This window comes from Gekko japonicus, unplaced genomic scaffold, assembly GCF_001447785.1.
Source record: "Gekko japonicus isolate JY-2015 unplaced genomic scaffold, Gekko_japonicus_V1.1 scaffold1579, whole genome shotgun sequence".
NCBI classification, from domain to species: domain Eukaryota; kingdom Metazoa; phylum Chordata; class Lepidosauria; order Squamata; family Gekkonidae; genus Gekko; species Gekko japonicus.
The window spans coordinates 331,286-344,902 of NW_015161443.1; the positions used below are offsets into that span (position 1 = coordinate 331,286).

General features: G+C 41.7%; 1 protein-coding gene across 1 annotated transcript in view; it reads left to right on the top strand.

The window, feature by feature from the left end:
- Positions 1–5,771: 5,771 nt before the first annotated feature.
- The window catches only part of LOC107125611 (keratin, type II cytoskeletal cochleal-like), an 11,995-nt gene continuing 4,149 nt past the window's right edge, over positions 5,772–13,617 (top strand). The window contains exons 1-6 of the mRNA XM_015429041.1: positions 5,772–6,505; positions 9,099–9,310; positions 11,373–11,433; positions 12,017–12,112; positions 12,560–12,724; positions 12,829–12,954. Of these exons, the coding sequence (XP_015284527.1) occupies positions 5,852–6,505; positions 9,099–9,310; positions 11,373–11,433; positions 12,017–12,112; positions 12,560–12,724; positions 12,829–12,954 (1,314 nt within the window). The 5' untranslated portion in view covers positions 5,772–5,851. The remainder of the gene's footprint in view (positions 6,506–9,098; positions 9,311–11,372; positions 11,434–12,016; positions 12,113–12,559; positions 12,725–12,828; positions 12,955–13,617) is intronic.

Here is a 13,617-nt window from a genome sequence, read left to right on the forward strand (position 1 = left end):
GGCCGCTCACCTCCAGCGGCCTTCAACTGGGTGGGTGGGTGGGGTGGGCGGGGAGGGAAATTGGGCCGCAGCTGCCGCCATGCCGTTCAGATGCAGCGTTCGTCTCCTGCCTCCCAGCCAATGGCATGGCAGCAGCCTTGAGCGGCAGCTCGCCAGCCAATGGCTGACGGAGCACATTTTGTCTTACGCTGTGTCATACTCAATTATATATAAGGGAGAGATGACACACAGAGAGACCTCAGCAGATCGGAATGACCAAGCTGGCGCATATGGAAGTAAGCAGTTCCTTAAATACCCTGGCCCCAAAGTGTTCAGGGCTCTAAAACTAGGGGAAAACAACAACAGTGCACTGTAGGTCTTCTAGTACTGGAGAGATATGTTTCTGATAACTTGTGTCTGTTAACGGTCTAGCTGTTGCATTCTGCACCTACTAGGGTTACCAGCCTCAAAGTGGAGTCTGGAGATCTCCCTGAATTACAACTGACCTCAAGGTTACAAAGATCTACTCCCCTGGAGGAAATGGGAACTACAGAGGGCAGACTCTATGGTGTACCATAGAGTTTAGGAGAAACAGAAGTCCTAGAGTGACATCACATCTTCGCTGAACTCCCAGTCACTCCAAAACTCTGCCCTCCTCTTGGTCCTCTTCAAAATCTTCAGGAAGTTTCAAGCCAGAGCTGGCAACCCTAGACACAATCAAAGTTTCCCTATGGTGTGCCAAGACAGCGCCTTGCAAAGTCCATTGCAATAGTGACATAAGTTTGACCATCCCAATCTAATAGGCAGGACAGGTAGTGAAGTACTGGGGGCATCAGGCTAATCACCCGTTTCTCTATTTCTGTACTAGTGAATGAACTGAAGGTGTTTTGTTCATTCATATGTATGGGACAGGGGATAGGAACGTCAGCTTCAAGAGAAACATCTGGAAGAGGAAACACAATTACTTCTTTATGTATACAATCAGATATGTGAGGGGTGAGGTTAAATTAATTTTTGACTAGGACAGCAAGAGCTAGAGGTGGCCCTGCATGGAAGGCCAATTTCCCCGACTTTTATCTCCCATCATCTCAAATGTTTGCAGCTTGCAAGTTTTGTGTGTGTGTGTGTGTGTGTGTGTGTTACTCTTAGAGTTATGTGCAAAAGCATGTCCTTCTATGGTTGGGCAAGGTGATTCTGATTATGCACCAAGTACTGAATTCCCATTTAAGGTAGCAAATGACTGACATGTTCAGGCCTAAGTGGGATGATTTCTTTATACCCATTATATGACTGACACTGACTCCTGAACCCGCAAATTAACGAAGTCCATGAAAAGGTGGCATGGCTATACGCTAAGGAGAAGATTCAGGCACAATTTTGAAAGCTGCCTGGTTTGATCTGAATATCCGCATTTTGACTTTGTTTCTCTCTGTCTTTAATTGTGCACCAATTTCTCCCCCCTCACATCATTTTTTCTCAATAAAATTTTATTTTTGTGTTGATTGTGTCTATGGCATATAAATGTCATACAATGCATAAAAAGCATAAAATGGTTTTAAAATGTGTGCGGGGAAAAGAGCCATACAGAAGCAGGCATTGGCTCTGCATGGAATTGCCAACCTCTGTTGGGTCCTGGAGGTCTTCCGGAATTACAGAGATCAGTTCCCCTGCAGAAAGTAGCAACTTTGGAGAGTAAACTCTACGGCATCACACCCCTGCTGAGCTCCCTCCCCTTCCCAAACTCCCCCCTCCCCAGGCCACACCCCTAAATCTCCCGGAATTTCCCAACCCAGGTACCCTGGGGACTACATTTCCCACAGTGCCCCAATTCACACTCCCTTGGTTGCATTAGAAACTGCTGATAGAAAAAAAAGAGAAAGAAAGAGGTTCTCCTCCAGTCCACCTACTTAGTCATAGAATCATAGAATGTTAGAGTGGGAAGGGACCTTGCAGGTCATCTAGTCCTTTGACCCATTGACCTCTTGCCCAGGCAGGCCAGCAGGAACAGCAGCAGCAGCAGCCCCAGTCTGTATCCATGTACCATAGGAAGTGTGTGCAGGGGGGTATTTTTAAAAGTATACATTTTTTCTTGAAGTGAAGACAAAGAAAAAATTGCCTGACTGAATAACACAATTTTTTTTGCAATTGCTAAGCATTAGTGCCTTATTGCTAAACCAAAACAGCCCAGTGTAAGTCTCTACTAATCTCCTGCTGCTTATATGAAATTGAGTCACTGAACATCAGCAATACAACGGAAACCAAAATGGTATTTGAATTCATGGTGATGATGGTAGACTACAAAAATAGTAAACCTTTCAGGCAGTTTTTGTGAGTTCACGGGAATCTGTGGTTCACAAGCTGGGTTCTTCCACATGCAGGTTGCCTATTATAGGCTTATGTGCTAGCTATACTTGCCAAAGGTATAAATCTCTTTGCGCATAAACAGCAACACTTTTGACCAGTGTTGATGCTTTGGCTGCATTGTCAAGAGATATAAAAACAGTAACCTCCGCAAAGTTTATTAAGAGACAGCCAGTATTGGTGTAGTGGATAGCGTATCATGCTAGCATGTCATACTGTGGAAGTTTAAATCCTAATGTATCTTAATAGCTGTAATTTCTTTCATTGTTGGTACTTAGAAGTGTGTCCCATTAGGGAGTCCATAGCCTGTTGCTGGGTAGACTAGGCCCCTTATAACTGAGGCCAAACTACATATTCATGTTTTTAAAGAGTTGGGTGTATTGAGTGGAGCGGAGTATTCTGTGCATGAGGAACAGCAAAAATTGAGAAATAACTAATCACAAGTGCTGTTTCAGTGTAGGAAAATAGCTTGGGGGGGGGACACAGGAGCCTTCCCCCCCAGTGGCATTCCAAGCCCATTATGTTTTTCCAAAAAAAACATTCCCCGTTGCTGCTGTGTGGCTGTAGAGAAACTGATTCTGGACCCAGCTTTTAAAATCTGAATGTGTTGTTTAGCCTAGAAGCAGAAAGCAAAGCAGGGAGAGAGAAAAGGGAAGGAGGAGAAAGCAGAATAGGGTTTTCAGAAGGACAGAAGAATAAAACCTTATACTCTAAATTCTGCCTTATGTTCCCTGATTCAACCTAACAAACAAATAAACCAATTCTTACTCTGCTATGAAGCTTTACTGGGTGATCTCATTTTTTGGCGAGAATAAAAAGGAAAAGGGAAAGCCATGGGTGCTGTCTTGATCTCCTTGAAGTTAGGGTGGGATTGAAATGTGATAATGAGATAGAAAATAAACTGCTTTCTCCCAATATAAACTTCAATATATCACTTAAACCTAGCTGAATTTTCCTCCCCACACTCAAATTTAGGGTTGGATACTGGGAGGCTAGGATGCAGGCTTATGCAAATAGTGTTCTACAGTGCCACAATATCCATTCTGGCTACATAACCAGAGATGACATGACTATATCGCAGGACACTCTAGGATTTTCCTGAAACTCTATGGTAAAAACCTTAAAAGTTTCAGAGGAATCCTAGAGTGTTCTGCCATTTTCCCCCCCTCCTCCTACTGCCCTGTTGAGCAGTGGCAGGGGACCAAGACTGAGACAGGGAGGTTGCCTTCCAGAGTGGGCAATCTGGCCTTCCTACTCAAATCTAAAATAGTTCCCCTATACATGTTTATTGGAAAGGCAGCCCAGCTGTGAGGATGCTATCAAATTTTATAATCTCCTGGTTTCATTTCACTTGTCCCTTGTCCCACAAATCTTGTCTAGTAATAATTATTTCCCATTAAAGCTATTCAATTTTTAACATGATTTTTGCATTCATTGTGTATAGCTGCATGGCATATAATATATAAATTTTGTTAAATTGTGTAACTAATAACTTGGGACTTCCATCAACAAAAATGGATTCCGGTCTGGCTAAGATGGAGGACTGAAGCGTTTCGCGATCGTGCGAAGCGAGCGACGGCCACTTTTGACAGTTTGGGCAATACATAGCCCAACGCATCACTCCCCAGCGAGGGGGGGGGTGGTCGCGTCACTTCCAGGTGACATTGTTGTGGCATGCGAGCGCTACACACCCACGCACTCCCGGAGCAGCGCTGGAGTCCCCCGCTCTAGCGCCACTTCGGACTTGGCAACCCTATTTGTAACAGTTCCTTCCTTTTACAGCAGGACCTTCAGCTCTCTCCAGGCTTTTCCTGGGGTCCTCTGGGAACAGCGTTTTAGGAGGCATTTTGGGTTGTAGGAGGGGGGAGAGTCAGGCTCCAGACTTTAGGCCTTGTCAACTTCACATCATGCCAGAGGGAAAAATATACTTCCCAAAACGATTACCAAGAAAGAAGTATGTTTTCATTGGGTCCATCTGGGCACATTTCCATCACATTTAGGTCAGTTTTGTTACTGGTTTGGTGTCAAGTTGTGCTTCTCAAATAGTTATAGTCAATCCAAATTTTGAGATTGAGGGCTGATTGCATTGGCTCATCCCTAATATTCACTTCCTTCTGTTCCGCCTTCTGACCGATGCTATCCAATTAGCCTTGTTCCATTCAGCAATCATCAAGGATTAATGTATGGATGTTCATCTTTGAATAATTTAATAATACCATTAAAAACCAAGGACCACACAGACAGAGTGACCTAGTAGATAGCTAAGTTCATGTTTCAGGCTTCTCAGCCTCCTTTTGTTCTGTCTACCTTGTGGAATCAAGCTGCGCCCAGATACACTTAATAACCACATAACCCTCCCAGGCTGTGTCCTGATAAGACCACATAATGATCTGAAGCTGTGTCTAGATTACTCAATGACTTTCATAATGACCACATAATCATCTGAAGTTGTGTCCAAATAATTCAGTGACCATACATTATGATCCTCAGAGGCTGTGTCCGGATATAATTGATGATCACATAATCACCTGAAGTTGAGTCTAGACTCATTTAATAACCACATAATTTTTCTGAAATTGTCCGATTCACTTAATAACCACATAATTACTTGAAGTTAAACCAGATACATTTAATGACCAACATAATCTTCCGAGGCTGTGTCCAGATTCACTTAATAACCACATAATCATCTGAAGCTGTGTCCAGACATGCTTAGAGACCACATAGTCATCTGAAGCCTCCAGAAAATGACCCCATAATTTTCTGTGGCTGCATCCCAATACAGCCATAATGACTGCATAATGTTCTGAGATTTTCAAAGACTACTCCTTTTCATGCACTTCCAACATTCAGTAGTTGTTCCATTGTTAATGTATTATCAAGAACTATCCCATTCATCCGAGGCATTCAGAAATACTTCCTGTGCTTTGTTAGTTAGGTTTACACAATTTTCCGAATATTTGCCTTGTGTGCAACACCAGGCTGCATTGGCCAGGTTGCATATCTTGTACCTTGAAGCCCTGAGACGCAAGTCTGCAAAATGTTCTCTCTCGCATGGTAAGAAAGATGGGGTAGGATGGTGAAATCCATAGGAGGCAAAATGCAAAGGACCTTTCTGAAATCATTTAGCTCAAGCCTAATTGCTCTATGGAAAACAGACTAATTAGTTACTACAACATCGTCTTCATGAGGATTGCAAGGCAAGCGACATTTTTCAATTTCAGATCACTTCATCTGCATAAAGGTAGCTTTCTTTGATGTCTTTTTTTGATTGCACATTGAAAAAAAATACATTTCCTATTCAGTACTTCCAAATAAACCAATCCCATGAATAGCATGGACTGGTTCGATTGTTATCTTTTAGCCAAGCCCAAGTCTTCTAGCATATATAAAGGAGAATTTCTGATGGTCATATCAAAGGGGTTCCATTCTCTTGCACTCTCTGGGGAGCTTTTTCCAGCATCTCCTGTTTTGCTTCAGCTACTTTGGTTCCAGTTCTGAAGAAGCTATCATGAGTCGACAGTACAGTTCCAGATCCTTCAACGGAAGACGGAGTTACTCATCTCCCTCAGCCTTCAGCACTGGATTTAGGGATGGCATCAGAAGTGGTGGCTACACCAGCATAAGCCACTATAATATGGGGCGAAGCAGGAAACTTTCTGGTGGAGGTCTTAGTGGATATGGAGGAAGTTCTGCTGGATATAGTACAGGCTTTAGGGATTTTGGTAGCTTAGCTTATAGTTCTGGGCCTGTGGATTTGGGTCCTGGAACTGGCAGGTCTGGTGGTTTTAGTAGTGTAAGTACAGGAGGCCACAGCCGACTTGGAGGATACAGCAGCCAAAGCCTTGGAGGTTTTAATAGACGCGGGGGCTTCAGCAGCCGCAGTCTTGGTGGTGGTTATAGCAGAAGCTATAGGATTTCAGGCTTTGGGACCCAAAGCCTAGGCAGCAGCTTCTATAGCAGAGGTGCTGTTGCTGGTGATGGTGGACCGTATGAGCCCCTCAACCGCTACGGTGTAAGTGGCGGGATCCACGGGGTCCGAGTCAATGCAAACCTCTTGCGGCCCCTCTGCATACAGGTTGACCCAGAGATCTCTCGAGTGAAAGAGGAAGAGCGAGATCAGATCAAAACCCTCAATGACCAGTTTGCTGGTTTCATCGACAAGGTGAGGTGATATGCTAATTCTCTATTTTAATGTGTTTTTTTAAAAAGAAATTAATAAATTACAATATAGCCTATCAAAGTACAGTAAAGGGACAAAGATAAAATCTCCCTCACCTATTTTTGCTGCTAGGAAAACTTAAGAATGATAATCTTTAGGACTGTTCATTTGATAGTTTTTCATCAGACTTTCAACCAGAGTGTCAGCTAAGCATTACTAATGCTTTTATGTAAGGTTATTCCTTGATAGGCTCTAATATGTTTTTGTAGGCAATAACCTAGTGAGTAATGCTGCTGTATAACTTACATTCCCTTTATTTGGATAGAACTCAGCATACAGCATTTCTACAATCCCTGTAATATTTTAATAAACTGCCCCATGGAGGCAAAAAGTGGTTGCACACCAGGAGTGTCTCATAACTTGCACTCATCAGTGGGTCACCACATTAGTAATAGTGTACAAAATACCAAAAAAAACCTCCAAACCCAGATGGCTTCCCTACAAAATTGCTGGAGTAACTCAAAAGTATCTCCAATATAGCATCTTTAAATCAGTTGGCTCCGTGGTGCCAAGTTTATTCTAATGACTCTGATTTTTAGTGGGATGTGGAAGGAATGGGAGCAGATTAAAAGATAACTGGTTTCAAAACGAATCAGGTTAGGAAGTTTGGGAAGATGTTGCTTGTCTCTGAGCATCTCCTGAGCATTTACAGAGTAAAATTCTGAAACTCTTGCAGGACCCCCCCTTCCTGCCTCTCCTCTCTTCAGATTTCTCTTTGAACGCAATGGAATTGATTAGAAACACACTCTAAATTCCCCAAAAAGAGGAAAAGAAACAGATTATTGGCTTTCAGGGAGAAATTGGTTAAAGAGGAATTAAGATAATTTATCTTAACAGAGCTACTTAATTGGGTTGATTTAACCATTAAAAAAAATCAACTTAAAAAGTGTCCTGAGTAACAAGACATAAATGTTTAATCTTTTTAAAAATAGTATTTAAATATATACACCTAGCAGTACTGGTATAAATTGCAGGTGCCAAGGGCCATTTTAGAAGAGGCATCCCTTTCTGTATCACAGAAAGCTGATTATTAAGATGATGCATATTGTGCTTCTTCTCCTTACAACATCTATTTGCTTTTCTCAGCTGCAAATATTTGCAGATGTTACAGATTAATCCTCTCCCAACTCATTCAATGAATCTATTATTTTCTTTACTGAGCAACAGTCCTGATACATGGTTTGTGCCCCCAATTATATATGCCTCTGTTTTGTTTGCTTGACCTTCTCTGTTCCATAACATGGAATAGCAGTTGCTATACATGCCTAACTAGAAATTAGAACTAGAATCCCTGTTTTCATCAAATAAGAAATGGGTAAGAAAGCTGTGGCAATTGCTGGGTCCACTTCCAGTCTAAATCAGATATCAGATTTATTTTAACCTGGCAGTTCATCATTGCTGGACATGCCTGTCTGAATCAACTGCTTCGGGAGGTGGTGAGCTCCCCCTCACTGGCAGTCTTTAAGCAGCAGATGGACAAACACTTGTTAGTGATGCTCTAGGTGAATCCTACATTGAGCAGGGGGTTGGACTAGATGGCCTACACGACCCCTTCCAACTCTGTGATTCTATGCAGTGTACACTAGTACAGATGCATATTGTGTTGAGAAGCTGGTATGCTTTTCTGCCTGACACATTCTCAACTTCACAACCTATCTGACATATTCAGTTGCTGCATTCAGTCCACTTCTGCCATCCACACTAGTTGGTCAAATGCTGGAGCATCATGCTTCTCCCACTCCCAAGATGGGAGTGTTTGATTATGGAGCTGTTTACTAAAGAATCTTGGAATGTCTACGTAATCTTACAGCCCTATCCTGCCCCCACAACGTTCAGACTTTAGAAGGGCACTTCTTCATCTGAATGTTCCCAGTTTCTTTATGGTTAGCAAGTGTGCTGTACTTTAGGACTACGTAAATGGATACTATTTCACTCTTGCTATTTCACTTGTATAAATGGATACTAGTTCACTCTATTTCATTTTTATTCCACAACACAGTTCATGTATTTAAGAACATTAAAGCCCCACCTCCTCTGTAGCTGTTACAGGAGACAAGCAAACTATTAGACTGCTGCATTGCATAGCCTCCAATCATACTGTAGGCTCCAGGATAATATATGACAATTCTCTAGCATTTTGCTTTTCTTTATGTTTATGGCTACCCATAACAATATTGTATAAGGTAAGCCACATCCCTTTGTATTTAGGTTCCAAGTTCTTCAAACTGTGATTAAATTTCTCACAAATAGATTCACCCTGGATTTTCATTATAAGAAGTGCCTCATTTGCATTAAAGAAGAAAGAAATGATTGACAGTACATATCATATGAAACAAAGCATAATTGTTTGGGATTTGAAGCTGTCATCTCTTTATTTTCTAAGCCATTCTTTTTTCTGTTTTGTAAATGCATCAAATGGTAATGTATGGAGGGCGGGGTCCAATTGGACTCATGAATTCAACAATTTTTTAAGCAATAGGTGTTTGTTTATAGATTGTAATGGTATGGTATCACTCTGGCACCTGTTCTATTACAGGTTAGGCACTTGGAGCAACAGAACAAACTTTTGGAAACTAAGTGGACCTGCCTTCAGCAAGCAGAACCTGAACAAAAGAACACTATTGAACCCATGTTTGATAACTACATCGCCACCCTGAATAGGCAGCTGGGGATTTTGTTGAATGAACGGGAACAGCTACAGTCGGAGCAAACCAAATTCCAGGATCTAGTTGAAGAATATAAAAGCAGGTAAACTGAGAGTAAAAGTAACAACAAGTTGCATATTTCTAAGGCCCAATTTTTCAAAACAGCAAAGAAGAGTACCTTCTACCCCTTATTTCCTCTGACATGGAAATGCTTAACTTCCATCTTTGTCTATGTGTGCTGCTTGTAGTTAGCTCCTAGTCACTTCTTTTGCTAGAGGGACAACCTTTTTAGCAATAGCATCCAGCAGACACTAAGAGCACTACAGTATCCATGAGTAGGGTTGCGAACCTCCAGGTAGCACCTGGAGCTCTCCTGCTATTACAATGGATCACCAGATGATCAAAATCAGTTCCCCTGGAGAAAACGGTTGCTTTGGAGGGTAGACCCAATGGCATTGTACCCTGCTGAGTTCCCTCCCCTCCTCAAACCCCTCCTCTTCTGTCGCCACCCCCAACATCTCCAGATATTTCCCAACCCAGAGCAGGCAACCCCTATCCTTGAGGTAGTGAAAGAATGTGCATGCAGAAATTGATCCCAATCTGGACAGTTTGCTTGCCACTAAAAGCCATTGCAAAATCTCTAGAAATGCGGCTGAATTTTGGGACTTTCTTTTGGGTTCTTTTATCCACAGGCTAAAACTATAACGTGCTTTGCCCAACATACAAACTTTGATGGGAAAACAGATGTCAGTTCAGCTTGTTAAAAAGTAGCATTTCTCCCCTAATGCTGCTGCAGATGGTTGGCCATTCCTTTGTTCTATTGACCATTCAGAATGGTCAACTGATGTTCCTCAGTGTCCTGTTGTTGGGTGTGTGTGACATGTTAGGATATTCCAGTGGGAAGAAGAGTCTTGTAATGTACAAAAATTTAATAAAAGTGATAAATATTAGACAATAATCCCTTGATAGCTTTGTTAAGTACTGTGAAAGCTTGGAAAAGGTAATCCCTCCCAGCTGAGGGAAGGGACCAGGTTAGTTTGGAATAGAAAGATAAAGGTGCCTACAAAGATTGTGAGTTGTGCTTTTCTTGCATATTTGTAAATAAAGAAAATATTAGAAGAATGTTAAGACTCCAGTGCTCTCTCCTCCAAAGGCCACCAAAATCCATACCCTTAGATCTTCAAAAACCGGCATACGTTAAAAAACTGACCTCACAGCTAACAAGGCTGTTGAGATGATTCAGAATAGTAGAAGTAACAGGGTAAAAATACCAGTAGAAAAAGATGCAAGGTCCCACCTCATTTATCAGTGAGATGTTAATTTGCCATTAAACATTAAACAACCTTCAAACAACCTTTAAAAAAACATTCAGAAAATTTCAAAAAGACAGGAGTGGAATATATGGACTCTACAAAATCAAAAGAACCCCAAATGTATATAGTCATGCATTCTTTCTTTTTTTTAAAAAATGACCTCTTGAACCAGGCTGTGGTTCCCTGCAGAACTGTATCTTCTGATCATGCTGACTGAGTTGGAGGACCATTTTTGCTCTAAACAACAGTCTTCACAAGATGAGGGTGGAAGGGTCCATTCTAGTCAGGATGACACTTCTGAGGACAATAACAGTGCTTAGCAAGCAGGTTCTTGTGTGATGGTTGCAAACACGGCATCAAAAAGAGGGACACTAATTCTGGGTTCACACCGTTGTTCTGAATTCCCCCCCTTATTATTTGCACAGCCACCTTTAGTACACCATGTTTAAGTAAGGTACAGGGCAAATGCTGAATCTCTACTGTGTTGTTCTTCCTTGTATTCTACATTTCTATCTCATCCTTTCTTCAAATGGCTCATGGGTTTCTATTTGGAAGAACTAGTGAGGAGAAGCTGCTAAACTGTGAAGTCAAATCAGAAGCCTGAGGGAGGTGGAAGTTTGGCTGGAAAGTGGTGGAAAGGCAAATTGTCATAGCCCCTCTTCCCTGATACTAGTCCCCTCACAGCCTTAGTACCTCGTTTATGTTAGGAGAAACCTACACAATTACATGCAGTGTGAGTGATGAGCCCAACATTGTCTCCCTCACCTTGGTTTCCCCCCGTTTGCACTGCAGTTAGTTAGATCTGGGAGTACAAACTCTCAGGGACTTCTCTCTTTTTCTTTTGATTTAAAGGTACGAAGAGGAAATTAATCGACGTGTGTCTGCAGAAAACCAATTTGTTGAGCTGAAAAAGGTTAGTCAAGGAATTAGAGGATGCAGACTGGCCATTACAATCTTATTCTACTCATGAACTTCCAGAGGAGTTTGTCCAGCCTATAAAGGAAACAGAATGTTTGTCTACAGGAGCCTTTGATGAGATCTGACTAGGCGGTTCTTATGTTTTTATACAATAGTGGTCAATCATATCTGCATTTCACTGATGGTGCCAAGTAAGGTTGCCAGGTAGTCAATTATGGAAGACAGTCTCTATAAGGTAATAGAAACAGACCCGAAGGAAACTGCAAAAGAGGTGCTAAATAGCCAAATGATACAAAGTGTATTCAGTGTTCATCAGACAATCAGTAACCAGTAATATCGTCATGGAAAATTTCATAATAGTTTCAAAGTTTTTAATGATCTTCTCCAGAATGACATATCATTTCGTTGGAACTTCCTCTGAACAATGTTTCTTTACTAATACAACATCAGGTGATGCCTGGAATTATTGCCTCTTCTTCAAAAACATTCAGACTATAGTGGTCATTGAGTTCACATTCTAAGCGGGCAAAGAATAGGGTCAAAGATCTAAGTCGCAATACATGCCTTTTCTCTTTCAGGATGTCGATGGTGCATATGCTTCTAAGGTGGAGCTGGAGGTGAAACTGGAAACCCTAAGACAGGACCTAGATTTCTTCAGATGTTTCTATGAGACGGTAAGGAATTTTTATGCAGCAATTATTCTTTCTTTCTCTTCTGAAAAAAAAATCATCAGGGAGGGGGAAGGCAGCCAGAGGGACTTACACTGCTTCTATCCCGCTCCCCATCCAATGTGAAATTACAGGGGGGGGGGGACAACGACTTCCTGCATCCTCAGAGCATACCAAAAGACTCTGGCAAAGGCAGACACAAGTGTGATTCTTGCTATTTCTGCCATCTCCGAAACAGCACAAACCTCTCTTTTCCCTCCCTTGAGCTCACTCTGCATCTCGGGATAGAAAATGGGCCACTGGCAGCCTCAGACATTAGCAGGCCTTTAAACAAAGCCAGATTCCCTTGCAGCACATGGGTTTACCAAATATGCTTTAAACCATGAATTAGGGCGGCTACAACTACATGCTAAAAGCCCTCCAAGTGCTGGAAGTCTTGTCTCATTTTTGCAGGAACTGGAGATCCTGAATTCCATGACTTATGACACCAGCGTTGTTGTATCCATGGACAACAATCGAGACTTCGACATGGAAGGAATCATTGCTTCTGTGAAAAATCAGTATGAGGAGATTGCCCAGAGGAGCAAGGATGAAGTCAATATTCTGTATGCCACCAAGGTAAGCTTTAGGTAGAATGAACTGAGGTCCAGGGAAGTGAGTTGCATTGATTACCACTGAAGTGAATAAAAAAATAAACCAATCCATTTCCTCATAAAATTTAGTACCAAGAGCTGCAGGATACCTGGGGACGTCATTGCAACAACGTGACAACCAGCCGCCAAGAAATTCAAGACCTGACTTCCCTTATCAAGAGACTCAAGGCTGATATGGAAAATGCCAAAAAACAGGTAAGAAATGAAATTTGTGGAGAAAAGTAAGCAATGGGAATAGGAACAGAAATACAGTGGCATTCATAACTAGGAATGTTAATTAAATTTGGAATACTGTGCATAAGGATTTGATTGAGAATGTTCTCCTCCACTTGTTTCAGTTCTACCACAAATTATCTGCAGTTTAGCACTATTTTTTACTCTAGTTCTTTGTCATTCATGTAATGACCAGACTCCTTTACAGTTTCCACTCTGGTAGGAATCTATATTTTTATCAAGTGCTTTTCTGATTTTGACCTCTCATAACTGAACCATTGTCTCACCCTGCCCCCCTTCACAATTTAAATTTCTCTCATAAGTATCCAGAAGGCAAACCTAAATTTCATACTTACCTCAACTATTTTCCTCATGAAGGACACAAATGCATATACAGATCAACCAATTCAGGTTTCAATCCAACATACAGGTGGAGGGGGCACTGTTTGTGGAATGAAAGTCCTTCATGCCACGGAGTTCTAAAGGGTTCTCTGGCTTTAACACATTTCCTCGTTTCTGAGGAAGAGTCCCTGCTGAGGTGAAATAATAAAATGAAAATTATTTTTCTGGGGCAAATAATGAAACTCCCTTGCTCAGTGTCATTTAGTAGTTCTATAAAAAATTGGAAAGCGAGACAACAATGCT